General features: G+C 51.7%; 2 protein-coding genes across 5 annotated transcripts in view; one reads left to right on the top strand and one right to left on the bottom strand.

The window, feature by feature from the left end:
- Positions 1-15,675, top strand: part of HORMAD2 (HORMA domain containing 2) — a 141,288-nt gene extending 125,613 nt beyond the window's left edge. For all 4 annotated transcript variants that reach the window (XR_008312512.1, XR_008312515.1, XR_008312514.1 and 1 more), the window contains one exon: positions 14,251-15,675. The gene's annotated coding sequence lies outside the window, so the exon portion shown is untranslated. The remainder of the gene's footprint in view (positions 1-14,250) is intronic.
- CASTOR1 (cytosolic arginine sensor for mTORC1 subunit 1) lies at positions 1,667-26,519 on the bottom strand. Its single transcript, XM_053280077.1, has 9 exons — positions 26,268-26,519; positions 21,927-21,997; positions 13,395-13,588; positions 11,254-11,386; positions 9,652-9,775; positions 8,967-9,080; positions 8,027-8,109; positions 5,986-6,080; positions 1,667-4,468 (listed from the first exon to the last, which is right to left on the bottom strand). The coding sequence occupies exons 1-9, from the start codon at positions 26,378-26,380 to the stop codon at positions 4,403-4,405; spliced, it is 993 nt and encodes a 330-aa protein (XP_053136052.1). The 5' UTR covers positions 26,381-26,519; the 3' UTR covers positions 1,667-4,402.
- Positions 26,520-27,988: the final 1,469 nt, after the last annotated feature.

The raw sequence follows: 27,988 nt of genomic DNA, 5'->3' as shown, positions 1-27,988 counted from the left end.
TGGCATACCTTGCAAATCTGACCTCCCTAAATCTCTGTGTGAAACCCTTGATTCAGTTTTTGGTGGGGGCATGAACCACTGATGCATTGCTCTTGAGATATTCTCCCAGAAAGGCACCAGTGTTTCTTGCTGCTATTAAACCCAAATATCTCTATTTTCCAAAGGGAAGAAGAGTTATGTCTGTGTATCCCTCTCCAAATTAATTCACAGCCATAAAAGGGGAGCCTAGAGGATCTTGACAGGGTTTTGAAATTTTTTTTGCTGAGTCAGGTCAAGATGGCAGCCGCTCAATGTATTGGCAACACTCCTTTGTCTGGTCAATGACCGAATAAAGATTCCAAACGACTCGCTTGTGTATCTTACCTGTTGATGTACCAACCAAATTGACAATAAATGGGAGAGCAGGGCTAGGTAAGAGTCACCTGTTAAAAGACGTGGTGGAGAGCTGGTCTTGTGGTAGCGTGCATGAATCCTCCCCTTTGCTAAGCAGGGTTTGCATTTTGATGAGGGACTTACATGTGGGAGCACTGATGGCTATAAAATATTCCCCTTAGGGAAGCTTCTTAGCTTTGGCCCTCCTGCAGATGTTAGCCAACAGCTCCCAGAATCCCTTGCTATTGGCCACTGTGTCTAGGGATTATGGGAGTTGTAGTCCAGAAACAGCCAGAGGACTGAAGTTGAGCCCCTCAGCACATGGGGGCCATTGCTCTGTGTCAGTGTCTCTGCTTGGCATGCTAGAAGTCCCAGGTTTACTTCTGAGTAGCACCTCCCGTTGCTACCCAGGGAGAAATGCCTGCTGGAAACCTTCAAGAGTTGCTGCCAGTCAAGAGTGGACACTCCTGAGCTAGATGGACCAATGGTATAGGGCAGCTTCCTCAAGGCCTCACCCGGTTGCAACTCAACCGGTCAAGGCCACAACTTTCCCTTGCAATCAGAGTAAAAGGAGGGAGTCCCCTTCCCGCCTCTGTTTCCCAGACTATGGGGAAACAACGTGACCGGCCAAGGCTAAAAGGAAGGATTCCCCACTTCCACCTGTTTCCCAGACGATGGGGAAACAACTTGACCAGCCAAGGCCCCACCAGGCTGCAACTTGACCGGCCAAGGCTAAAAAGAAGGAGTCTCCCTCTCACCTCTGATTCCCAGACTATGGGAAACGCCTTTTTCGGGCAGCAGTGATATAGGAAGATGCTGAAAGGCATCAACTTATAAACCCCTCCTGTAATCTACCAAAGACAACCACAGCGCTCTGTGGTTGCCAGGAATCAAGACCGACTAGATGGCACAACTTCACCTTTGCCCTCCCACCCCCCCACTTTCACCAACGCAAGCTGTCAGATTTTTAGCAATGGCCTCCTCGGGCTTCTCAGCTGCAAAATGGCAAGTAGCCCACTGGAAAATTTAAGGGGCAGCTTATTTTCAAAGTATTTCAAAGTGAACGAGCAGCTTCTAAATCCCCACAGAATGCCAGAAAATTATTGGATTTTCAGTCCGAGTGACCCCACAGCTTTGATGGGGTCATGTTGGCTCTTCCAACTACTTTCCTGCGAGATTGCATCAGGTTGGAGCAGATCATTTTCAACACAGAGAGGCCTGCTAGGTGAGCAGACACCTGGAAGAAGCTAGAATGTTGTGTATCTTCACCAGAAACTAATACACTCACTCCCAGTTCTTGAAAATAATGACCTTTATTGACAAAATTGAAAACGGCAAGGAAAAACAGAGCCTCGAAGTAACCCCGTGCTTCTGCTACCCACAAGCCAGCTTCTTGCTTGACCTTGTGGAGAAACCGCTCGGCTGGGTGGGGGCTTTTGAACGAGCAGCCAAGAGGGGTGCAGGCAGGGAACCCTGAAGTGTACCCCCTGCCTTCCCGCTTCCCTCCGGGGGGAGAGGCAAGCCCTCTGCTCGGCCAGACTGAATGTCTTTTGGAAACAGGGCTTGGGGTAGCAAGCATGACTTGTCCCCGCTGCGAAGCAGAGACCACCTTGGATTGCTGCTCGATAATATTCCCCTTAAGGAATGGGGACATCGCTCAGTGTGCGAGCGGCTGCCTGCTTGCAAACAGTCCCAGCTCCCCTCCCTGGCGGCATCTCCATGTCAGGCTGGAAAAGACTCCTGCCCGAAACCTTGGAACGTTGCTGCCCGTCAGGGTGCAGACATTACTGAAAGAGACGGACCAAGGGTCTGACTCCGTATAAAGCAGCTTCCTAGGTGCCTATATAACCACAGTGGGTGGCGGGGGAGAGAGTTGGCTTGCTTGACCCTTTACACAGAAAATCGAACTGCATTGAGAATGTTTGTTGATAAGCAGTATAGAAATGTTTGTAGTATTTCCCCTGTCAGCCACTGCTCTCGATTCCCGTGGCTCAGTTAGGGATGGACCACAGCTCTGAAGTACAGCCCATCTTCTGCCAACTCCCCCTTCACCGGATCCCACCCTCTACCTGCTTGGTCCAGCTGTTCACAAGGTCTAGAGGAAGAGGAGGGACAGTGGAGCTTGTACTGCTAGGCACCACAAACTCCACTGCCCACCACTTCCTCTGCACCCATGGCCGGTAAGTTGGCAGCAAACGGATGGCAGAGTGCAGAGCAAGGGGACGGAGAGAAGCCAGCGCCAGCCAGGAGAAGGTCCAGCGGCACACGCTGTGGCTCCAGAAATCCTGGCCCCCACAATCCAACTCCCAAACAGTCCCTGCATCAATACCTAACCCTAACTTGAAACCCTCGAAAGTGGAGTGAAATCACCTGCCAAGGTACCATCCCCACCTCTGCAAAATAAAGGGATTTCTTCTCTTCCCCACAGACCTGCCGCTGGCAGTCTGCTTTGCAAGGCCAGGGATTTTGGACCTGGGGCCGCAGGTGAGAGACTACAACTCCCATCATCCCCTGCTACACTGGCAGAGGGTGCTGGGAGTCTTCGTCCAGTGTCATCTGGGGACTCCCAAGTATGAGAACCCCTGTTAGAAGGCACAGTTGTGTAGAATCCTTTATCCTGGCTTTCAAAAGAAGAGACTCCGGCGGGGGAAAGACACTCAAGAGTAAGGAGATGACAAGGAACAGATTTTTCCGGGAGTCACCGCAGCTAAGCAAGATGACGCCGATGCCCAACCCATGGTGCTCCAGATGTTGCTGAACGGAGCTGCCGCCTAGCAGGGAGAGGGCTGTGCTAGATTCCCTCTTGCCAACAAAGCTAGCAGTTCTCAACGCCCAACGAGCTGCGTCTTTGTCTGTTCAACGTAGTGCTGCATTCGGACGCAGAACTCCCCCCTCCACCTCCCCACCCCTCCAGTTGCAGCCAGAAGCGGCAGAGTCCACCCTCCCCACCTAATTCTGGCCTCAGGTTACCTTGGACTGCCGTGAAAGAAGAGTCCTCTCTGCCAGCAGACCAAAGCCCCCGGAGGGAGGATCCTCAGCGACCTTCTGCCCTGTCCCGACCCAGACGGCGCTGCTGCTTCTCCAGTCCAAAGAGGATGGCGGAGCGGGCGGAAAAGAGATCTCAAGCCTTGTCCTTGCAAGACCACTCTTCAAAATGCTCAACGGCCAAAGCAAAGAAGGCACTCTGAGGTTCTAAGGCCACACAATGGTGGGGGGCGGGGAAAGAAAGGGGCTTTTTATGCCAAAGCTCTCCCCCCACCCACCCCAAAAAACCTTAAACTACTGGCTGCAACTGCAGGTGGGAGACCCCAGGTGAGTGGGTAGTATGACCACAGAAAGGACAAGCCTCTCCAGAGCACCAGATGACGGAAACCTCAGCAACCAGGACAAGAGGCCTCAAAGTAGGACTTGGACAAGCCTCTTCACTTACCCAGCCATTTACACGTTAAAAGAAAATTTATGTATTCTTAGTGTTGCATTTCAAGGAAAAAAACATAAAAGAACAGTTTGTAACACTTAACACGTTGGCTACCCTCCCCTTCACAAAAACAAAAACAAAAGCTCCTTGCAACCCCCCAAGATTCCTGGCTTGACTTCCAACTGGGAAAGCTCAGCCCGGAAATGTGCAAAACACTCTCCACAGAAGCTGCTGTGGGCAAAAGGTGCCTTCTCCTTGGCTCCGCGCACAACCGGATTCAAGGGCGGCAGAACAAAAAAGGGTGCAGAGTCGGAGCCGGATTTGGCAATCCTGAGACGCGGATCCAGTGGGTCAGGTTGTGGAGAGAATCCAGAGAAGGCGCCAGCCTCCTCCTCCTCAGGAGTCAAGAACTGTTCTGTGCATCTGGAGGTGGCCGTGTGCTCTGCGCAGAGGGGTCTGCTCTCCCGGACACACTCAAGAGCCCCCTGCTTGCCCAGGGCCGCCCCCTGGGGTGGGGTCCTGCCTGGTCTTGAGTCAGGCGCAGCAGGGAAACGATCCGTCCGCCGGCCTTCTGGATGGTCACCAGAGCCACAGGGAAGCGGCACAGAATAGCTATCTCCCACTCTGCTGCCGCTTCTGGAGGACTTCAATGACATTTTCAATGCCTTCCTCCGGGACCTACGGGTGGGCAGAAAGAGAGGCTCACGTCCCTCCCTCCAGCGACACCATTCCAGCCCAACAATACGGCAATTGTACAATATACAAGACAGCGTATTGAGACCGGAATCCAGGACTCTGTTTCCCCACCAAGCTCCTTGATGTTAGAAACTGAAGGACCCTCTTCAATTCAGAGACCGCTTCCTTTGGGGCAAACAGAGGTATGACCTCTGTATACTATACCTCTCTGCTCCCTGTTGAAATAAAGAGCACCTCCTTCCTTCGCGGTTTGCTTTTAGGAAGTCCCTCCAGACGTGCCTCTTTTCTCAGGCTCTGAACTCAACATTTTAAAACAATTCCATGTGTGTTTATCTTGTAAGATGGCTTTTGTTTGGTGGATTTTAACTGTTTTTATGCATGTTGTGTTTTTTTAAAACTTTGTACTAGAGACGCACATAGCAGGCGATACAGAATATGACAGACAGACAGACCTGTATGTAACCTGCATTTTTAAGGGGGGCATCTTAAATTCAGAGAGGTCTTGTATTCCGGTAATTAAAGTCTATACGGTGCATATTTGCACGCGGATGGTGTGGATAGAGAGAGAGAGCTGGAGAGCCAGTTTGGGCTGCACATCCTGGGCCTGCCAGCTGTTTATTTATTTATTTAAACATATTTTTATACCGCCCAGAACTTACATTGTAAGTTGTAGGGTTGTCTGAAATGTCTGAAAATGTCTGAAAGCAGAATCTCTGCAGCTGCACATGTGCAGAGAGCCCACGGGGGGAGGCATGTTTGAAGGAGGCCGAAACAGGATAAGAAGATGCCAAGTAGATCCAGGAAAGGGTAAGTAAGGACAAAAGAAGAGGCCCACCCATTGTTAGATTAGGGACTGGGAAGGGTGTCAATTCATTATCCCTGCTGACGGAGCAAAGAAGCACCTTTAAAGGGGTGATTCTCTTTTATTTAGCAAGGGGAGAGCAACTGGCCCTCTCCATCCCCAGCACAACAGCCCTCCAAGGCATCTTGCTGGTGTCTGTCTTGTGGGCCCTAAGGGTATAGGGAACCAGTTGCCTCTAATTTTATCTATCTATCATATTATTATACCGCCTGATATGTACATCTCTAGGCTCCAGTGTACAAAATTTAACACACACTCTAAAACAGAGTAAAAACAGTTAAAATTTCACAAAATACAGTAAAAACAATCTCATAAGATCAAATTAAACAGTTTACAATGAATTTCAGTTAAAAGCCCGTGAAAACAGGTGGATCGAGGATTGCTTTTTGATTGACTGATTGATTATATAATTTTGATATATAAGGCGCTTCGAGAACTTTTTTGTTGAAAAATGGTACACAGGAATCGGATGTCCTGGACCGGCTCACAAGGCATCCACCACAGCAGGATAAAGTGAGAAGGGGGGTGAGATCAAGAGGGGGGCCAGGACTGACCCACCAGGGCCGGAACGCCAAGCCAGCCATCCCAGCCTCTCCCAGAACTGCTGGCGATTGGGAGGAGAACGCCGTCTGCTTACCAAGGCATGGTCAAAGTTGAAGGTGCTGATGTAGTAGGCAGAGATGTCGGCATCAGCCAGGGGTTCTGCGATCTGGGCCACGATCCCACACTCGTCTGAGGAAGGAAGCCACAGGCCAAAATCAGCACAGGGCCAACGTGTCCTTTAAGTCAACCAGCTTCCGTTGCCCTTTAAGCAGACACCGATCCCCCCCCCGCCCCCCGGGATGTCAGTTTGGTACAGTCTTCCCTTGGGAGCCATAGGAACATAAGACGCTGCCATATACTGAGTCAGACCACTGGTCTATCTAGCTCAGGATTGTCTACCCAGACTGGCAGCGGCTTCTCCAAGGTTGCAGGCAGGAATCTCTCTCAGCCGGATCTTGGAGATGCTGCCAGGGAGGGGACTTGGGACCTTCTGCATGCAAGCATGAAGATGCTCTTCCCTGAGCGGCCCCCTTCCCCTATGGGGAATATCTTACAGCGCTCACACATTTAGTCTCCCATTGGACCAGCTCACTTCCCTGAAAACTCACCTTTCCCGTGAAGCTCCCATAATGGCCCTAGTCCTCATCCCCTACAGCAGGGGCACCCAGATAATATTATCAGTGGTGGCTGGTGGTTCCTGGGACTGGCGGGGGTGGGGGGGCGCTAGGCAAAGGAGGCGATGGGTGAGGCCACAGGTAGTGAGAGGCGGAGCCAATTGTGAGCAGCTGCAAAGGTGGAGCCAGGACTAAGTGGGTGCCTTAGCAATAATGGGGAAAGTGTCCATTTGTAGCCGAGTGGGATCAAAATACAAACACACACACGCTTCAATTGCTTATCAGCAGAGATACAGAGAACTATGGAAAACATCAGCTGCTTTATAGTGCTGAACAGGACTACAGGAGTGTGTAGATTTGTATCTAACACGGCAGGATCAAAATACTAGCGTGTGCACACATGTGCGCAAACCCAGGAAAAGGAACAGTACAGCCCACAAGTAAAGGCGAGACCAGCTACAAAAGGCTGCTTCTGTGGAGAGTAAATGTATTCTTAAGTCATCAAGGCAGCACTGTCTGCTGGGTTGCTTCCAAAATGAATACTGCTAATAAGCCACTTCTGCAGTCATTTGAAAAAGAGTTTGGACTCCAAAATCCATGCATATGCCCTAAGAGAACTTTCTGGCTTATGCCAGTTTCTCAACTAATTAGTCCAGCCTTCCAATGTTTTATGGCACGTTACTTTGGGAATGAGCCATAATGCTTTGCATACAGATCAGATCCGCCAGCAAGGGAAAGAAGGCAGAGGTTCAGAGTTCCCTCTAAGGCCTGCACAGGTGTGTGCGCTCACACATTTTTAAAATGTCCTCTCAGTCAATTTTAGATCCCGCTCAGGTTGAATCAGGAAGGTCCCACTCTGAATGTATATGGTGCACACACACTGCCTTGATACTGCTGCCGAGAACAAAACTCATTCCGCACATGGATGAAAAAAAATATTAGAACACTGCAGAGGTTGCATTCCTCCCCTCCAAACAAGGAAGCCGTCAAAAGAGCAGACTTACCAACCATCAGCCAGCCTGCCTATACTCTACCAAAATGGTGGTTAGATACTTCTGAGGAGCTAAAAGAAAAAGACGTCCCTACTCTCTGGGTACTGATTGGCTGGCTGAGGAGTCAATCAGCCTAGTCCCTCTCTGATTGGTTTATAGGGCAGTGCTAGGACCACCCATTTTGGGGGGGGGGAGTGAGCATGCTTATCGGCTCCTGCCTTATTAATATTTGACAAGATCTGGGGCTTTTCATTTGTTCTTCAAAGTTGGTGCTACCACTGCCCACCTTACAAGCAGCTGCAGGGCACAACAGAGGGAGGCAGAGACACGAAGGCTGACTGCGGGATCTGAGGTTAGCGCCGGCTGCTTTCCCCATAGATCAGATCCGCCTGGATGTTGGACTACGACTCCCATCATCCCCAACCACTGTGGATCCGGAACTACAGGAAGGCTTCAGCCACTGTGCCTGGCTGTGGCGGGGGTTGTAGTTTGACCACCGCTGGAAACCCCGACTTAGACATCCACTTACCGAAGCCCAGAGGCTGCCCCCCGATCCGCACCATGCTCCAGAGCTCCCCCGAGGAGCTGGTCAGCAAGAGGTCACTGGGGAACCTGGGAGAGAAGGAGGCGGAGTTGACTCCAGCTGGCTAGCTCCTCCCCCCAAGCCACACCCTCCCCCGAAGCCACGCCCTCCCACGGGGCTCTCCGAAGAGGTTCTGTGCAGCTGCGCTTGAGCTCAGAGCAGCCCCCCAAACCACTTGGCCAGCTGTGGACAAAGATCGTTCCGAAGAGGGGCGTGGGGAAGGCCCCCTCTCGGTTTCAAAGGCTAGAGATGGCGTTTGCTTATTTAAAAGATTTATCATTTTTATAACTCTTCATAAATGAGTTATTTAAAAAAGACGTATAACTCTTTATAAGTGAATTCATGGCAGCTCACAACAATTCAACAGCACAATACAAGAAGAGTAAAACAGTCCAAACTCATAGAAGGGCAGGGCAAAAAATATGGCATTTGGAAAGTCCTGATAAAAACAGTCCAACATTCGTTTAAAATTCAACAGAGAAAGGCAAGCCTAAGATCCAGGGGCAGGGAGTTCCAGAAACCCTGGAACACCCCTGAGAAGGCTCACCCACACATCACTAACAGTTGTGATTCAGGTGGTGGCAGGATGCACAGGAGAGCCTCTCGACATGATTCCAAGGCAGGAATCTCAGATTCATCTCGGGCCATAAACCACTTTGGTGTGGGTTCACACAATCACTCTGATGTTGGTCACCCATATTAAACCTGGATCTCAATGATCGTGTGAACCAGGCCAAAGTCTTCCCTGGGTGGAAATGGTATTGGTCAAGCCATTGCAGCCACCAAAGCGGCAACCAGGTGTGTGGGAACGCATCCCGCGGTTAAGTGATACCGGCTGTTTACAGAAAGTGCCCCCCCCCCACCCGCGCCTGTGAGCGGCACTTACTTCTTTTTAGTCTCGGCGTCCATGACAATGGAGATGTAGCCCTCGATCAGCGAGAAGGCAAAGAAGGTGAAGGAGTCAAGCTCTTGGCTGCCTGGAGGGGTTTCCTTTGGAGGGCTGGAGATTCGGGCAAAAATGAAATTGGTGACCCCGATGGAGCAGTACAGGATACGACACACACATTTGCAAAGGTTGCTGTTCAAGACGGAAGCCAGCAATTGACTCCTGAACTCCAGAATACCAATATGACAAATATTTATATGCCGCTTTTCAACGGAAGCTCCCAAAGCGGTTTACATAAAAACAAACAAACAAACAAATTGGCTCCTTGTCCCCAAAGGGCTCAAAATCTAAACAAGAAACCATCAGATAGACGCCAGCCACAGCCACTGGAGGGATGCTGTGCTGGGGATGGATTGGGCCAGTTGCTCCCCCCCTGCTCAATAAAGGGAATCACTTTAGAAAGGTGCCTCTTTGCTCAGTTAAGCAGGGGCTCTCAACCTTGTCTCCCCAGATGTTCTTGAACTACAATTCCCATCACCCCCAGCCACACTGGTCAAAGGGGATGATGGGAGAGGTGTTGTCCAACATCACCTGGGGACTTGAGACCGAGAACCCCTGCTTTGAACTCGTCAGAGCTTCCGTTCCGGTGCTCATTTTCGCCCACTCCCGAGGAAGACCCGTTTACCTGTGAGAGTAGAAGAGGACATCAATGAGGATCGTGGCCATGGCTGGCAAGCTGTCAGGGGCCACGCTCAGGATGCAGAATCTGTTCTGTGGGCTCTGCACGGGGTGGACGGTGGAGTTCACAGCTGGGGTGGAGAGAAGAGCATCAGAAACCCAACATGGGAATCAGCAAGGGATTCCCAAGAGCTTATGCTGTATCCAGTGTTATTATTTACGAACGGTAGTTATTAATAGGAAGCTGCTATATACTGAGTCAGACCATTGGTCCACCTAGCTCAGTATGGTCTTCCCAGACTGGCAGCAGCGTCTCCAAAGTTGCAGGCAGGAATCTCTCTCTCAGCCCTATCTTGGAGATGCTGCCAGGGAGGGAACTTGGAACGTTTTGCTTTTCCCCAGAGCGGCTCCATCCCCTGAGGGGAAGATCTTACAGAGCTCACGCATCAAGTCTCCCATTCATATGCAACCAGGGCAGACCCTGCTTAGCTAAGGCGACAAGTCATGCTTGCTCCCACCAGCCCAGCCCTCCTCTCAGTACTAAAGGGGGTGTCACAGGAACACGAGGGAGGGGAAGAAAAGGTTGGGTGGGCTGCAGCTCAGAGGTAGAGCATCTGCTTTGATGCAGAAGATGATCACGCCAGGGAAGATTCAGCATGGAGGAGGGGGCTTGTGGGGTGTAAGATGCCCCCTGCCCCCAAACACGCCACTTGCTTGTCTTTGGTGTATCTCGCTGTGGCTGTCTGCAGCCCCAACAAGCAACCCCTCTGCTGCTCCGGGCCGTCTTGTCTGGGGACGTTTGCCTAGTTCCTGTCCCTGGGCGGCCACGGAGAGAGCTAGCCTGGCAGCAGCGAGCACCAATTTATCCTCTTTGCTAAGCAGGGTTACACCTTGGTTTGCATTTGGAGGAGCGACTGCACATAAGCATTGTCTGCCGTAAGATATTCCCCCGGAAGGGATTTGGCCGTAGCTCAGATGTGGAGCCTCTACTTTGCACGCAGGAGGTCCCAGGTTGGACCCCCGGCGGCATCTCCAGGTAGGGCTGAGAGAGACGCCTGCCTAAAACCTGGGAGAGTCTGTGCAGACAATACTAAGCCAGATGGACCAACTGACTCAGCACAAGGCAGCTTCCAATGTAGGGAACGGGGATGCAGCTCAGTGGAAGAGCATCTGCTTTGCATGCAGGTAGTCATGCCCCCTCCACGTAGGGCTGGAAGGGACCCCTGCCTATAATCTTGGGAACGCTGCTGCCAGTCAGAGCAGGAAACACTGAGCTAGATGGACCAAAGGTTGGACTCTCCAAGGGTCTGGCGACCCTCCGCCTTTACCTGCGGGCTTCCGAGAGGCATCTCGGTGGGCCGCTAGATGGGCTTTGGCCCGATCCAGCAGGGCTGCTCTTACGACTCGGTAGAGGGCCGCTTCCTGTGTTCATGAGGCCGCAAGACGGGACGAGGGGGGCATGTCCCCCCGATGCCCAGGCAACACACGGAAGTGCTTCCTGGATCTCTGCCCAGCTTCGGGGGCCCCCAAGGGGGGTTGAGGTTCATTTCCACGGCACCCAAACCAGGCTGTGTGCGATTCCCAAGCCCCCTGGCTCCGAGACACTCACCTTGCCTGGGCCGGAGGAACCCGTTGCTCTGCTCCTCACAGCTGGCTGGGACCGGCTCCCCATTCACCTCCTGGTAGATCTCAAACTCGCCCGTCAGAGTGTGGATCACCACAGGCAGGTCCTTCTCCCGCACCTGCAGGAGAGATGCAAGGTCTCTTCAGGGCCTGCTGACGGGCAGATTAGGGGCACTCAAGGGAGCGCCTTCTTATTAACCCCACCGCCTGTTGTGACTGTCCAAGGAGGTGCGTCTGAAGGTCCGGTTGGTTTGGAGAGGAGAGCTAGTCTGGTGGTTGCCAGCGTGACTTGACCCCTTAGCTAAGCAGGGTCTGCCCTGGTTGCAGATGAATGGGAAACTAGAAGTGTGAGACCTGTAAGATACTCCCCTTCGGGGATGGAGCTGCTCTGGGAAGAGCAGGAGGTTCCAAGTTCCCTCCCTGCAGACACATCACGTCCCCAGTGATGTGTCTACTGCAGAAGGGGAGGGAGGTCAAGGGTGAAGCCCCTCCCCCCCGATTGGCTGGCTTTGTGCTGAAGCTCAGCAAGCCCCTCCCCTCAGCCTGACTGGCAGACTCCCCAAAATCAGCACTCCCATGGAAATTAATGGGACAAGTAAACCTGTCCCATTAATTTCAACAAGCCTGCTTATGAGTAGCTTAGTGTGGATGTGAGCCAGGGACTGGAGTAGCCTGTCTCCCTAACTGTAACACTTCATTTTGTGCGCGCGCGCACACACACACACACACGCACACACTTTTAAGTATCACAGTTATGAGATATGCCACTCCAGTCACTGGCTTACATCCAGATTAGATTATTCTTAAACCAATTTATTGAAATTAATAGGACAGGAGTAACTTAGTCTGAATGAAAGCCACGGACTGGAGTAGCCTGAACTATAACTGCAACTTATACATTTTTGTGCATGGAGAGAGAGAGAGCGCACGAATGAACACAAGCCAAAAGATGTCAGCAGATTTTTGCATATAAAGCTGCTTAGACTTCACTCACATGAAACTCCCAGATCAAACCACAAAAGACAGAAACATGCTAGTTTTGCAGAGAGGTCCCAGTCCCTGCCCAGACTACCAAAATAATCCGAAACTCTGGAAAAAGTCATTCCTTTCCCAGAAAAATGTGAAAACATTCTCCCACTGGAAAGCTTGGGGAGTAAGACTGCACATTGCTAGGAGAAGCCTTGAGTCACAGAGAGGTAAGATATTCATGGGCTTGAGAAACGCAAGTCCTTTTATGCATATGTGTGTGTGTGTGTGTATCAAGGCAGTATCAAAGCCGTGTGTGCAGATGTATTCGGAATGGGGCCTTCTTGATTCAAACGGAGCGGGATCTAAAATTAACTGAGCAGAGATTTTAAAAAAAACCTTTAAGCTCTCACACATGCACACGCCATAAAATGAACACTGGTCCGCGGCCTTTTTAAAACAAGTGTGCCACATCTGTCACGACCCTCCTGCCCCCCCCCCACTCTATACGTAGAGGGTGGGGTTGCGACCGAAACAGTACACACATTTTTGAGAGAGGGAGACCTCATGAGCATCTGGAGGAGGGAGGAGAGAGTGTTCTTACGAAAGACCAAATCCCGCTCTAGCAACAGCCGTTTCTTTTCTCACGTCCAACGAGAGGTTGGTCACACTGCCCAAAATGGTCGTGACAGCACTAGGGATGTGCAAGAACCTGGCCGGAGGACCTTTCGGGGCCTCCGAACAGGTTCGAACACTGGCCGGTTTGAAGGTTCGGCGGGTGGGGGAGGGTGCACTTGCCCCTCCCCCCGCCGGCGCTGGAGTTTAGTAAAATGCCTCGGGATGGCAGCATACCACCCTACCGTCCCGTCTCCTTCGGCTGGAAGTACCGGGCGCGTGCGCGATCGCAGCATACGGACATGCACCCGGCATTTCCAGCCACCTCCAGCCGAAGAAGGAGAAGGGGCAGCAGGGAGGTACGCTGCCGCCCCGGGACATTTTACTAAACTCCAGCACCGGCGGGGGAAAGCAGGGGGAGGGGTCAGTGCACCCTCCCCCACCCTTCGAGTCCTCCCCGCCACCCCCGTCCGGTTCTGTGCACATCCCTAGACAGCACAGCCTTTGGACGGCTCCTCTCCGCACAAAGAGGCAACCGAGGCTCACCAGGATGAAGTCGGTCTGGTAGGTGGAGAGCATCAGCACCGAGACGTTGTGCTCGGCCAAGGGCGCGATGACAGACTTGGCGATCTTGGTGACTCCGATGGGCTGGAGGTTGGCGGAGGCGCTGCCGCTGGAGGAGACGTTGAGCACCAGCCAGACGGAGTCGACCACCTGCAAGAACTCGGAGGGGGGCAGCTCTGGAAGGGAAAGAGGAGCGGGGAAGGGAGAATTAAAAGACCCGAAAAGGCCACATTCCAGCAGGAGCCTTGTAATAGACAGGTCAGAGAGAGTCCCCAGATGTGCACATTTTTATTTTATTTTATTTATTTGACGTATACGCCGCCCTTCCAAAAACGGCTCTGATCACATGAAGCTAGCTTAAACGGAGTTAGACTGCAGGGCCATCTAGCTCAGTACTACCTGTACTGAACAGCAGCGTCTCTCCTGGGCTTCAGACAGAGGGGTCTTTTGCAGCCCGACCTGGAGAGAGGATTATAGAATACGAAGGCCTGTTGTTGACCGAGCAAAGTCATTTTGCAGAGATTACACTGACAGGGAAGTTCAAGAGATTATTATATGTCGAGATTATTATATGTCGTAGAATATATATATCTATCTATATATATAGATATACTCTTAATTCTCTAAGCCGACAGGCTTTGAGAATGCGTGGGGATGCGTGGAGATGCTTGATGGAACTCTCACGCTCCTGCCCGTGGAGCGGCACAGCATCCCCCCCCCCCCGCCGCCTGCACGGCTCCGGCATTCACCTGGCCTCCACGCATCCACTTTGAACCATCTGTGCACACCCCTAGCCCAGACCCCTGATCTTCCCGGCCCGCTTTTGCCCTGCCTACAGGAGGACCAGGATTCGACGGCAGCAAGAGCAAAGGGGATTGCGGGTCTGGGGATTTCACCAGCCCGCTCCCAGGCCTGCTTGGTAATCTGAGCCCTGGCAAGGGGGCCCGGCGGCATCTAGGGGCAGGAGCCCAGATGGGAAGCGAGCCGACCGACCCGTCTGCCAGTGCCAGCATGGGAACGAACAAAGGGTTACACCGGGAAAGGCCCTTTGAGCTTCTCTTCCAAGGAAACAGGATGGAGCCATTCACAAGAACAATAAGCAGGCCGGACCCCAGGAGGGAGCCTGGGGACAGCAAAGGAGCGCCTTCCAGAACCGAGAAGGACCAAGACCAGGAGACCTCCAGGGAAGAGGCCGTGGAAGCTCCACCACCACATCCATTTCCAGGGACGGCCAGAACTGTGCCAGAATGTGGGTCCCCGAATGCTGTTGGACTACAACTCCCATCACCCCCCCACAATGGCTGGCAGGAGGTGATGGACATTGTAGTCCAACACCACCTGGAGACCCACATTTGAGAAGCCCTGCAGGAGTGAAAGCCCAGAGACTCAGAAAAACCAAACCAATCTCCAGTACTGTCTCTATCCAATATAGCTAGGTTGGTAAACAAGCAATTATCTATACTTACATATTTATTCAAATCAATGCGGAAAATTAATCTAATTTAAACATCTCATAGATGGTCAATAATACAGTCGTCCCTTGCCAACCACTGGTTTCTCAATCGCGGATCTGAGTATCCGTGACTGGCAAATTGTGCGCAACCTGAGTAGCCATGGTTTTGCAAGATTTTTTTGAAAAAATAGGGGTTGGAGGGGGATTTAGTGGGTCAAGAGGTCATTTCTGGGGGCGGGTTTTTCCCCTATTTTTAACTGGTGTTTCCCCCCCCCAATCTTTTTGTGACAGTGATTCCCCGAATCCTCTGTTTCCCATTAGTTTTAATGCCTTGTCAACCACAAATTCGCCAACCATGAGGTTTTCCAGGAACAGAAGCCTCGCAGTTGGCAAGGGACGACGGTATTCAGAGACTGTATAAAACAACAGTTGAAACACATCTGGTGAAAATGTTTCTCTTTTTGAAATTATTGCGCAAATTTCAAATCTCATTTATTATTTCAACATTTGAGCTGAATATTATATTATCTGAATTTATGAGTTTGGTGGATGTTTTAAACTATTATATATTTTGAAGAATTTGTTTGTGCAAAACAAAGTCATACTTCCCGGTGACCTACAGATACCAAATTTTGCATGCACAATCCTGCCACTCAAATTAGCAGGATACATTACTTTTATAAGGGAATATGCTGGGGGAAAGGTTTAATTTTTTAAAAAAGAAAATTTTGACCCATGTTATTCAAGGGGGTTTCATTCCTGCCATTTTCTACGGATAACGAAACCACAAATAAAGAGACCTTAATGTTTCGTTGCTTGTGTTTTGAAATTGTAAACTGCCCAGAGATTTGTATACAGAGTGGTACAAAAACGTGCGAAACAAACAAATAGTTAGCCAGATCCACACTGAGACAAGAGGCATAAATAATCTCCAGAGGCATAATAAGATGAATATTTATATACCACTTTAGAACAAAAGTTCCCAAAGCGGTCTAGACAGACAGGCTCCTTCTCCCCACAGGGCTCACCATCTAAAAAAAGAGATCTACGATAGACACCAGCCACAGCCGCTGGAGGGGTGCTGTGCTGGGGGCGGAGAAGGCCAGTTGCTCTCCCCGCTGCTCAATCAAGAGAATCGCCACTTTAACAAGGTGCCTCTTTGCTTAACTGCCCTCTGCTCTTCTCCCCGTCCTTGCCTTCTCCAACCTGAGCTAGGAACATCTCCGTCCGCACTGCCTATCATGGTGCCAGTCCGAGCATAGTTCACGTGTCGTCCCCACCACTGCCCGAGAACGCTGCCCACCAGGTCGGGGGGGGTTGGGGGGTGCCGTCATATTGCCCCAAGTGGCAAATTGCCCTGGCCCACCCTGCATACCCTTCCCAGACTTGTTCAGCGGAGGGGCTCTGGGCCAAGCATGCCCAAGCAGGAAGCGGAGGTGACAGTGGTCAAGCCAACATGGCAGAACCCATTCACCAGAGTCAGTGCAATACCACGAGTCCCTGCCAGTTGAGTCAGATATGCACAGTTGTCTTGTTCGGCCCCAGTGAACGGCATGTTTACTAGTCAGAGGGAGAAGCAAAGACCTGATGGCCAGGAAATTTAGGACCAACCAAAGGACGGACTTTTGCACACAGCACATAATTCATCAGTGGAACTCGCTGCCACGGGATGTGGTGATGGCCACCAACCTGGATGGCTTTAAAAGGGGCTTAGTCAAATTCATGGAGGGCAGGGCTACCAGTGGCTACTAGTCTGAGGGCTATAGGCCACCTCCAGCTGTAGAGGGAAGATGCCTCTAAGTACCAGTTGCAGGGGAGCAACAGCAGGAGAGAGGAGGGCCGGCCCTCAGGTCTTGCCTATGTGGGCTTCTCGGAGGCAACTGGTGGGCCACTGTGTGAGACAGGATGCTGGACTGGATGGACCTCCTTGGGCCTGATCCAGCAGGGCTCTTCTTACAACCTATGTGTATACCCCAAGGTTTTGGAAATCTTGTTCTGACTCTGGGAGATGCTATTTCAACAGGCATTACTCCCACACTTCCAAGAGTATCCTGCTTCTAAAGTTCTCCGATATATCACATTCTGCATTCACACAGAATTTCAACACGTTGTACATCAGCCAGCTGGAGGAGGAGGAGAGCCGGTCTTGTGGTCGCAAGCGTGAATTGCCCCCTTTGCTAAGCAGGGTCCACACTGGTTTACATTTGAATGGGAGGCGATATGTGAACGCAGCAAGATATTCCCCTTTGGGGATGGGGCCACTCTAGGAAGAGCACCTGCCTGCTTGCATGCAGAAGGTTGCCAGTTCCTTCCCTGGAGACATCTCCAAGATAGGGCTGAGAGAGAGAGACTCCTGCCCGAGAAGCTGCTGCCAGTCTGGGTAGACAACACTGAGCTAGATGGACCAAGGGTCTTGTTTGATCGTCAAACTCTGATCGTCAAACTCTGATCGTCAAACTCTGTTTGTTTGTTCTGATCGTCAAACTCTGTGGGCCTGGTTCACTCTCTCTCTCTCTCTCTCTCTCAACACTGGTTTGTGTTTGGATGGGTGACTACATGTGAACGCTGCAAGAGATTCCCCCTGGGTGATAGGTCTAGATCAGAGCTGCTCAACTTCAGCCCTCCGGCAGATACTGGCCCACAACTCCCATAATCCCTGGCTATGGACCGCTGTGGATGATGTGAGTTGTAGTCCAGAAACAACTGGCTATCCAAATTTGAGGCCCCTTGTGTGTCCTCCAAGCCAGGGGTTCCCACCCTGTGGTCCTTCAAGTGTTGCTGGACTACAACTCCCATCATCCCCAGCCTCAATGGCCATAGTGTGTGCCTTCTAACTGGGGGGCTTGGTTTCAAATCCCCCCTGGACTCCAAGCTCCCAGGGGTGTCTGGGCAGGAGCCACTTGTTCTATGTTCCCTGAAGGGTGGGTGCCCCGCCGGAGGCATGGGTACTGGATGATGGGAGTTGTAGTCCAGCAACATCAGTTGGGGAACCCCAAGTGGGAGGCTTGGACCCAAGGCTGAGGAGGCGTGCCCCGGGGGGAGGGGGGACCCGCCCCGCCCCCCCAACAAAACGGGCAAGGTGGTCACCAGGTAGCCGTATTTGCTCTCCTTAAAGAGAGAGCCCTTCGCACCATGGAAACTGCAGAAGCACCTCCGTGCCTGGGAAGGCCAGGCTTTCTGTTGACTCTGCAAATGGCCTGCCAAACCCATCCTGGAGGGGAGCCAAGAGCCGATTACACAAAAGCTGCTGTTCTCAGCACTGACCCGGCAGCAGCGCCCGCCCCCTTGCTTCCTCCCTTTCTTCCCCCAGAGGGTAAACAAACACAAATTCACAATACCAACATCTGCTTCTTCCTGGACTCAGAGAAGCCAGTGGGGCTTTTTCCTACCCTCTTTCTTAGGATGAGAAATTTCACTGGGTCACTTGATGAAATTAATAGGGAAAGGGCAGAAGCAAATCCTCCTTCTTGCAGTGCAAAAGGAGCATGTGGAACTGACTGCCACAAGGTACAGGGATGGCCACTAGCTCAGACGGCTCTAAAGGTTACACAAATTCACAAGAGAGGAGGAGGAGGAGTCTATCCAGTGTTTGTTTGTTTTTTAAATGTATCTAGCCACTTAGGCCCACTCCGAATTTCTAATGAAATTCCCCAAGGCAGTTTAGCAAAGGAACATAGGAAGTTGCTTTATACTGAGTCAGCGTAAAGTTGTGCCGTGGAGTCCGTGTCGACTCCTGGCAACCATGGAGAGCTGGTCTTGTGGTAGCCAGCATGACTTGTCCCCTTAGCTAAGCAGAGTCTGCCCTGGTTGCATATGAAAGGGAGACTAGAAGTATGAGCACTGGAAGAGACTCCCCTCCGCAGTGGATGGAGCCGCTCTGGGAAGAGCAACTAGGTTCCAAGTTCCCTCCCTGGCAGCATCTCCAAAACAGGGCAGAGAGAGATTCCTGTCTGCAACCTTGAAGAAGCCACTGCCAGTCTGTGAAGACAATACTGAGCTAGATAGACCAAGGGTCTGACTCAGTATATGGCAGCTTCCTAAGTTTCACAGCCCTGTGGTTGTCTCTGGTAGAATGCAGGAGGGGTTGACCATTGCCATCTCCTGTGCAGTATGAGATGATGCCTTTCAGCACCTGCCTATATTGCTGCTGCCCGATATGGGTGTTTCCCATAGTTCGGGAAACATACCAGCGGGAATTCAAACCGGCAACCTCTTGCTCGCTAGGCAAGTTATTTCCTCGCTGCACCATTAGGTGGCTTGAGTCAGCGTATGCATATGCATCCTATTTAAAAAGTTACAAAAAGCCAAGTTAGAGTCTTTAGAAAAGGCGGCCAAGGAATTATTAACTACACAACCCTCCAAACAGTTGTACAAAGCTTTGCTGATAGTAAAACATGAACTTGATAAATCATATGCATTGGAGATTTAATTTTTGTTAAATTGTAGACAAAAATATTGGGAGCGGGGCGGGGGGAGAAACTGGGTAAGCCCCTGATCATCTTGGTTGCCCTCTTCTGCACCTTCTCCAGTTCTACAATGTCTTTTTTTAGATTTGGTGACCAGGATTGTACAATAGGGTAGCACATGGGATAGTGTCTCAATATCTCCTGCCTTGCAAGGACAAAACTGATCTGCATAAGTGTCCCCCAGGGCTCCGTATTGTCTCCAATGTTGTTTAACATCTACATGAAACCACTGAGAGAGATTATAAGGAGATTTGGTGCAGGGTGTTATCAGTATGCTGATGGCACACAAATCTATTTCTCCAAGTCAATCTCATTCGGAGAAGGCATAACCTCCCTAAATGCCTGCCTGGAGGCGGTGATGGGTTGGTTGAGGGATAACAAACTGAGCCTGAATCCAGATAAGACGGAGGTACTTATTGTGCAGGGTCGGTACTCGGGAGATGAGTTTGATCTGCCTGTTCTGGATGGGGTCACACTTCCTCAGAAGGAACAGGTGTGCTGTCTGGGGGTGCTTCTGGATCCGAGCCTCTCCCTGGTGTCCCAGGTTGAGGCGGTGGCCAGAGGTGCCTTTTATCAGCTTTGGCTGATAGGCCAGCTGTGTCCATTTCTTGTGATAAATGACCTCAAGACAGTGGCACATATGCTAGTAACCTCCAGACTGGATTACTGTAATGCACTCTATGTGGGGCTGCCCTTGTATGTAGTCCGAAAACTACAGCTGGTTCAGAATGCGGCATCCAGGCTGGTCTCTGCGTAATCTTGGAGAGACCAGATTACTCCTGTATTGAAAGAGCTACACTGGCTGCTGATAAGTTTCCAGGCAAAATACAAAGTGCTGGTTATAACCTATAAAGTCCTAAACGGCTTTGGCCCTGGGTATTTAAGAGAACGTCTTCTTCGTCATGAACCCCACTGCCTATTGAGGTCATCAGGAGAGGTCCGTCTTCAGTTGCCACTGACACAGCTGGTGGCTATTCAGGGACGGGCCTTCTCCGTTGCTGCCCCGATGTTTTGGAATGTGTTCGCTGCTGAAATAAGAGCCGCCCCATCTCTGACAATTTTAAAAAAATCTTTAAAGACACATTTGTTCATCCAGGCTTTTAACTAAATTCAGTTTTAGTAGTTTTAACATTGTTTTAAAATATTGTTTTAAGGTTTTTAAGTGTTGTAATATTTTAACTTTTTGCTGTCATTTATTTTCATTCATTGATTCATTCATTCAATTTCTATACTGCCCTTCCAAAAATGGCTCAGGGCGGTTTACACAGAGAAATAATAAACAAATAAATAAGATAAACAAAATGGATCCCTGTCCCCAAATGGCTCACAATCGAAAAAGAAACATCAGATAGACCCCAGCAACAGTCACTGGAGGTCCTGTGCTGGGGGTGGATAGGGCCAGTTACTCTCCTCCTGCTCAATCAAGAGAATCACCACATTAAAAGGTGCCTCTTTGCCAAGTTAGCAGGTTACTTTTAACCAAGGTTTTATTTTCTTTGCTTTCATTTATCTGTTTTAATTCATGTTTTAACTTTTCTGTTTTTGTTGCAAACTGCCGAGAGACTTAAGTTTTGGGTGGTATAAAAATGTGTTCAATAAATTAAAACATAAAATAAATAGCTATAAGGGACTTTTTAAATCCTACCCTCAAACACAGCAGAAGGCAGAACGTCAAAGTGTTCTAGTGTAAAAGCTCTGCAGTATTTTGCTATGGTAAGCTTATCTCACTAATTAGCAGGTTTCATACTCAAAGGCTGGTGACCCACCATTAATCGCCTTGCTGTAGGACTTCTAGCGGATCGCCACGCTACATCACAAATTCTTTGGGTGAGCACCAGGCTAGTTTGATCAAGATTCACTGTCAGCAATAACTGGGGCACAAACCCATAAGAGAACCATTTCCTTCTAACTTCCATTTCCCAGTTAGAGGTGAACTTATCTGCTGGCATAAGCAGCAGCAAGCCAGTGGGACTGACGTTTATTTTAAGCCAGAATTTGAATGGGGAAGCTGCCAATGTGGGAAGCCGCCGGAAATGCACCCACAGCAGGAGCAGCTCAGGTCATCAGGGAGGACTCATTCTCCCTGCACGGGGACCAGGCCGTGCTGCTGGGAAGAGGCAGACACAGGCCCAAACCAGCCACACCTGCAAGCTCTCCAAACTGGCCCAGCCTGTACAGGTGGCATCGCTGTCTGCCAGCATGAAACGGCCACGGAAAGGACTGCGAAAGGGTCCTACCTTTGTAGGTTGTTTGCAAAACCAAACCAGCCGGCGTTCCCAGCATCCAAGTTTCAGCTTTATTTTCAGAGCACATTCCTAGATCTCACGTTCGCGTGTAAATGCTTGAAAATTGGCAAGTACGGCTTGCCAATGACTCACCACCTGGTCAGTTCTGTGGCTGAACAGGGATTTGAACTCGGGTCTCCCCGGTCCTACTCCCACACTCTCCCCACTGCCCCACGCTGGCTCTCAGCCTGGCGGGTGCACCCTTGGGCTGACGTTTCTTGCCGGGATGGCAAGGGGTGTGAGAAGCGAGGGGGCAATCTTGACCCCCAAGACAGCCGGGAAGCCAGAAGGCCCCCGCCCCAGCCCGTACCTTTAAAGCCTTCTTCGTCCAGCATGATGGTGTAGTCCTCGGGAGTCTCGGTCAAGCTGAAGAAACTGCACCTAGGAAGAGATCGACGTCTTGAGAAGCGGCACGCTCCGAGACGATGCTCTGAACGTTTCCAGCCCGAGACGAGGCACTGACCCCACCCCACGCTCCCTCCCTCTGCTTCGTATGGCCAGCGCTCTCAAACCCGGCATTGCCAGACTACAACTCCCATCCCCCCCCAGAAACAGAGGCTGATGGGAGTTGTAGTCCAACAACATCTGGGGGCCCAGCTTGAGAACCCTTGCCTGAGGGCAAGGGTGGGCAAACTTGGCCCCCCAGCTGTCATTGGACTACAACTCCCATCATCCCCAGCCAGGGTGGGGGTGATGGGAGCTGTACAACAACAGCGGGAGGGCCAAGTTTCTAAACAAGTAATTGGGGGTGGGGCAGAGCACCAGATTTGTTCATCAGTGCTCCAGTTCAGCGCTTGTACCCTTAAGAAACGGGTCCCAACGGACGACTCTACAGCTGAGCCCATTCGCGCAAACTCGCACTCGCCACAACAACCACCTGCATGGGGACACCCAGGCGTCCAGCCACAGCTCAGGCCAAGCCACCTCCCGCAGCAGGAACGAGCGTCTTGGGTTTCTTCCCCCAGGCCACACAGCAACCCCATCGGCACTGGCCAAGCTCCCATCAAGGAGCCTCATAAAAGGAAGGAGGGGAAGGGAGGGGAACCAAAGGCAAGGGCGGAGGAAATCAGAAAGGAGGAGAGCTGCAGGAGAGAGGCGGGCCTGCCCCCTCCCCTCTTGCCTGGGGGCTTCTGGGGGCATCTGGTGGGGGCCAGTGTGGGGAACAGGATGCTGGACAGGATCGGCCTCCTGGGGCCTGATCCAGCAGGGCTGCGCTTATGCAGAAATCTCCCAGTGCCGAAGCTGCATGCCAAGGTGGCCAAGCTGAGGCTCTGCAGCTGTTGCTGGACTACAACTCCCATCACCCCCTGCTGCAATAAATCGTAGCTGGCATGTTGGGAGTTGTAGTCCAGCAACAGCTGCAGAGCCCCGCTTTAACGGCCACCCCTGCTTTATGTGGTGGGGAGAGGGTGACGGGAAGTGCCAGGGAAGTCATCAGGAGGCAGGACGAGACGCTTCGCGAAGCAGGAACTGGAGGAAACAGAAGGAGGCGTCGGACACGGAACTGAAGAAAAAGGAGCCAAGGAAGAAGAAGCCCAACTGCGGCAAAACTGAGAAAGGGGCCGTGGTTGAGAGGACAGGCTGGAATAAGACTTCCCCTTCCCACTGTTCAGATCTAGCACAGGGGTGGGCAAACCTGGCCCTCCAGCTGTTGTTGAACTACAACTCCCATCATCCCTTGCCAACTCCCAAATCCTCAGCCCATGGGAGCCAACACTCCCATGATGGGAGTTGTAGATCAGCAACAGCCAGAGGGCCAGGTTTGCCCACTCCTGCTCTAGCATAAAGGCTGCTGTGGCTGAGGATGATGGGAGTTGTAGTCCATCAACATCTGGGGACTCATGATGGAGAAACCCTGCCCTAAGGGTTAAAAAAAAAAGAGTGGATGGCACCCGAGTGTCACATGCCGATTTGAACACATTCACACATGATGTTCAACACTCTTGCGACGAGTGCAGAGTGTACAGTTACAGTCATTCACATGTTATGCTGAACACGGTACAGCAGTCCACTTCCTATCTGTGCCATGCCTTGGAAGGGCCTGTATCCAGGTTCACTTTTAACATGAACCCAGGTACAGCCATTCATACAAACACATGGTACGCGTGTAGAGACATCTGGACACTTGTACAGCATAATGTCTGTACTGGGCTATTGTGGCTGCTGCTTCTGGTTCTTCCCATCAAACCTGCTTGCATTAATGAGACACTAACTCTCGAGTCCAGAGCTTTAACAGGAAAACCCCAACGCGAAACATGGCTGTTGCCACTCTGTAGAAGAAAAGGAGAGCAAAGAAACCATGAACAAAAAATGAATAAACCAACTCTCAACACACTGAAAACAATCCAACTGATATGGAATATGTAACAAAGATCGCTTTTATGAAATTGACAAAGCCACCTGGCCAAATAAACATCTTATAACACATACAAAAATTAAATAACTCAATTCAATGCAGAATTGGCTGGATATCGACTCGATATTGATGGTGTCCAATCATCTCCTTTTCCACTTTGGCAATATCTCCTTTCACAAGTTGTTGGAAAACAGTAATGTTAGGGGAATTAACTGGTGGGACAAAAGTAGATTTCCGTCTAAAGGGGGATCCCTCACGTGTGGGATCACTCTTCCCCCAAATTCTCAATTTTATAAATCTAATCAACCTAAAAAGATCAACTTGAGTATTGAAATCATGATAGATGGGCATGGGAACAAATCCATTTTTTGTTGTTTTGTATATTTATTGGTCCTGTATGTTGTATTGCTACGTTGAATTGAGTTATTTAATTTTTGTATGTGTTATAAGATGTTTATTTGGCCAGGTGTCTTTGTCAATTTCATAAAAGCGATCTTTGTTACATATTCCATATCAGTTGGATTGTTTTCAGTGTGTTGAGAATTGGTTTATTCATTTTTTTGTTCACGTTTTTTTTGCCCTCCTTTCCTTGATTCCATGAACCCCGGTTTTTCTTTGTTTTGACTCTGTAGAAGAAAACAAAAAAGGCATGCACATGTGCACACACACACACACACACACCACCCTGCATCACGGAAATCCAGATTTTGTGACTATTCACTATTGCATCATCCTAATGAAGGACACACGAGTTGCATAAACTGAGTCAGCACCCAAGTGTGGATTTTAGCGGAATTTGGATCAGTTGAGGGGGAGACCCCTCACATTTTTAATCACCCAGGTATCTACATAGGTGATGATGTTGCCCGTTCTGATGCAGCCTCTGCCCTCCGTCCTGCAAATGGCTGGGGACAGAAGTATTTTATAGGCTCGTCAACACTTCCTCCAAGCACCTAAGAAGTATTTTTCCAGACTTCGACACGAGCGAGGAAAGACGGCGCCGTGATTTGCCACTTGCATTATTCAACGAAGTACCCAGATTTCCAGGAACTGGAAAAATTCACTTTAACAGCAGACTCTCTGCAAAATTTTGCATCTGTGGAATTCTCAGAAGTTGGACTTCCACAGATGCAAAATTTTGCAGCTAGTCTGCTCTTAAAGTGAATAGCTGGCCTACAACCCACATCATCCCCAGTCACACTTTATTGCAGCAAGGGATGATGGCAGTTGTAGTCAACCCCTGGAGACCCACAGTTGGGAAACCCCACTCTAGGTTTAAAGGGCATTAAATGATGCTGAACAAGAGCACCCCCACACAGGGGCACACCCCAAGATGCCCCTACCCCATTTCCACAAACCCACCCAATCCAAGCCACCCACCCACACCCCCACAAACCAGGGCCAGTCCCTCTAAATGGGGTCTGACCCACACATCCCCTCTCCTTGGCTCTAATCCATAATCCCTTAGCCCAGTTGCAGACACAGAAGCCCAATTCCAGTGCCCCACACCCAGAAAGCCTGGCCCGCCCACTCCCAGGACCTCTTCTCTCTCTCTCTCTCTCACACACACACACACACAGGCCAGTGAGGCAGCCCCAGACACACACAGTGGGCCAGGCCTACACATACACACAGCTGTTGGCACTTGTGTGCACCCATGCAGGCTTACCATTGATGCCAACACACACACACACACACACACACACACACACAGGCAGGGCCCCAAGTCACTGGCGAGCCCAAAGGGGCCCCCTCCTTGGACACCCCAGAGATGGCTGGGCTACAACTCCCGGCTTCCTCGGGGATCTGGGGGTGATGGGAGCTGTAGTAGCCGCCCAACCACATCTGGGGGTCCAAAGTTGAGACACCCCCAGTGGCCCCTCTGCACCAGGAGCGGCTCTCCCGGGCAGCTTGCAGGCTGGGGGCATTTGCCAGGTAAAAGCAACTCGCGCTTGGGTCGAGGGACAGAGGCGGAGGCGCCGCCCCCCCGGCCAGGCTGTTGCTCCACTCACTCCCCAGCACCGTCCCCACGACCGTGTGCGGGGACACGCGAACAAAGGCTCCCCCCTCCACCCCACCCCACCCCCAAGCGACCCTTTCCCCGCCGCGAAGGGAAGCCAGCCAGCACCAGCACGCCGCGCACAGGCAGGCGCGCGCACGTCCCGGGCCCGCCTCCTCCCCCCCCCCCGCCCGCTGCACGTGTGGACGCGCAGGCGCGCGCGCTTCCCCGCCGCCGCCTCCGAGCCGGGCTGCAGCCCCGCGCGACCCGACACGCGAGTCCGGGCAGGCGCCCACCTGCTGCGCTGGGGCAGGAGCAGCATCTTGAGCAGCGGGTGCGTGTAGAGCCAGAGGCCGGCGCGGGCCAGGCGCAGCACCCGCACGCGGGGCTCCAGGATCCGCAGCTCCATGGCCGCCGGAGCCCAGCCCAGCCCAGCCCCGCTCCTCTCGCGGCGCCAACTGGGGTGGGGATCGCGGAGGAAGCGGCGGCGGCAGCGGGCGGCGGCGGCGTCTCCAACGGGCCCGCCTCACGGGGCGGAGACCTGCCCACCCACTGCCCGCCCCCAGGACCTCGGCAGGGAGGGAGGGGCGCCGCCTTGGCCTCCCGACCCCCGCCGGGCGCCCCTGAGCGCGTGCAGAGTGCGCTTGAGCGCGGCTGGTTGTGCTTTCCCCGCTGGCTAAAAGGGGGTGCTGGCTGGGGAAGGGGAAGGGGAGGACGGCCAGCCCAGCAGCCAGGTGGGTGGACTCGGCCACACGACAGCCACGACGTGGCCGCGGCGGAGAGACCTGCGAGGCCAGGCGGAAGGCGGGTCATCGCCCTGGACGGCGTCTGGTTCGGGGCGACACCGGCTGGAGCGCGCTTCACCCCTCCGCGCTTCACCCACCCATCCACCAGGACGCCCAAGAGGTTCCGCCGCCGCCGACCCTTCAGGGCTCCTCCGCACGGAACGGATCCCAAAACTTGCATCACGGCTCATCAGCTCAGGCTGCAATCCTGCCGCACTGACTTGGGAGTAAGCCAGCCCCAAGAGGATTTAGAAGCCCTGTTCTCTTTTGAGATGATCCCAGGGTGGACACAGTGGAGGGCCCCTGTCAGTTTGCAGGTAGCTATTCACCCAGCCCTTTAAGACCGCAATGAAGCCGGGAAGGCTCGTCCCAAAAATAGCACCCCTTTTTTGTAGATCCCGCGCATGGGAAATTTCAGCCCCAGGACAGGACCCTGGTGGAAAGTTACAGGCAACTTCTAGAGAGAGGAGTTGTGTCATCCCATTTCAAAGTGGCTCCTGTCTACCATCTAAGCGACATTTCCAGTTAATCCAGGTCTCAGGCGAGGCATTTTCTAAATCAAAGCTACACCCGGGCACTTACTGAAGAGTCAAGGACTTCCACACAGGATCTGCGCTAAAAGGTTTTATTCCAGCCATGTAAATATCGTGGCTTCTTCTCTCCCCAAGTGCTCGGAATTGTGGTTTCATCATCCCTGACTATCTCTTGGCCACTGGAGCTGAGGATGATGGGAGTTATAGTCCATCAGCCAGAAGGCCAGTGTCATGCAGTCCTGGACTAGCGCAAGGGTCACCTACCTTGAGTGCTCAGGTGTTGTTGGACTACAGCTCCCAGCACCCCCCTTTGGCCATTGCGTCTGGGGACAATGGGAGTTGTAGTCCAACATCTGGGCATCTAAAGTTGGGAACCTCTGGGTTAGGGGATTTCTCCCATTCAGGGCCTGCACTGTTCCTCTGAGGTGTGCTTTGCAGCCTTTTTACTCTGGCTGGATTCTGGTTTAACCAGGAGAAGGTTTAAAATTAATTCTGACATGTATGTGGAAAATGAGAATCCCAAATGCATCCGTTCCACTTTAGAAATAAGACCTGGGCATTTGGGACTGGTCCAAACTCAAAGAGAAGTTCAGATAAGGTGAAGTTCAAAACCGTCTCTCATAAGGGTGCTAAGAACTCTGTTAAGTAGTAGTCCTCTCCTCCTCCTTCACAGACCACCCCCCCCAAATTCCTTGCAGG

The sequence above is a fragment of the Hemicordylus capensis genome, chromosome 15 (assembly GCF_027244095.1).
Source record: "Hemicordylus capensis ecotype Gifberg chromosome 15, rHemCap1.1.pri, whole genome shotgun sequence".
Taxonomy (NCBI): Eukaryota; Metazoa; Chordata; class Lepidosauria; order Squamata; family Cordylidae; genus Hemicordylus; species Hemicordylus capensis.
The sequence above is the reverse complement of the archived record's forward strand: the minus strand, read 5'-3'. Positions and strand labels throughout refer to the sequence as shown.

Coding starts and splice junctions, on each gene's coding strand:
- CASTOR1 (XM_053280077.1), bottom strand. CDS start 26,380: ATGGAGCTGCGGATCCTGGAGCCCCGCGTGCGGGTGCTGCGCCTGGCC. Junction 13,589..21,926: donor GGACGAAGAAGGCTTTAAAG/GTACGGGCTGGG, acceptor TTTCCCTTCCAG/AGCTGCCCCCCTCCGAGTTC. Junction 11,387..13,394: donor ACCAGACCGACTTCATCCTG/GTGAGCCTCGGT, acceptor TCTCTCCTGCAG/GTGCGGGAGAAGGACCTGCC.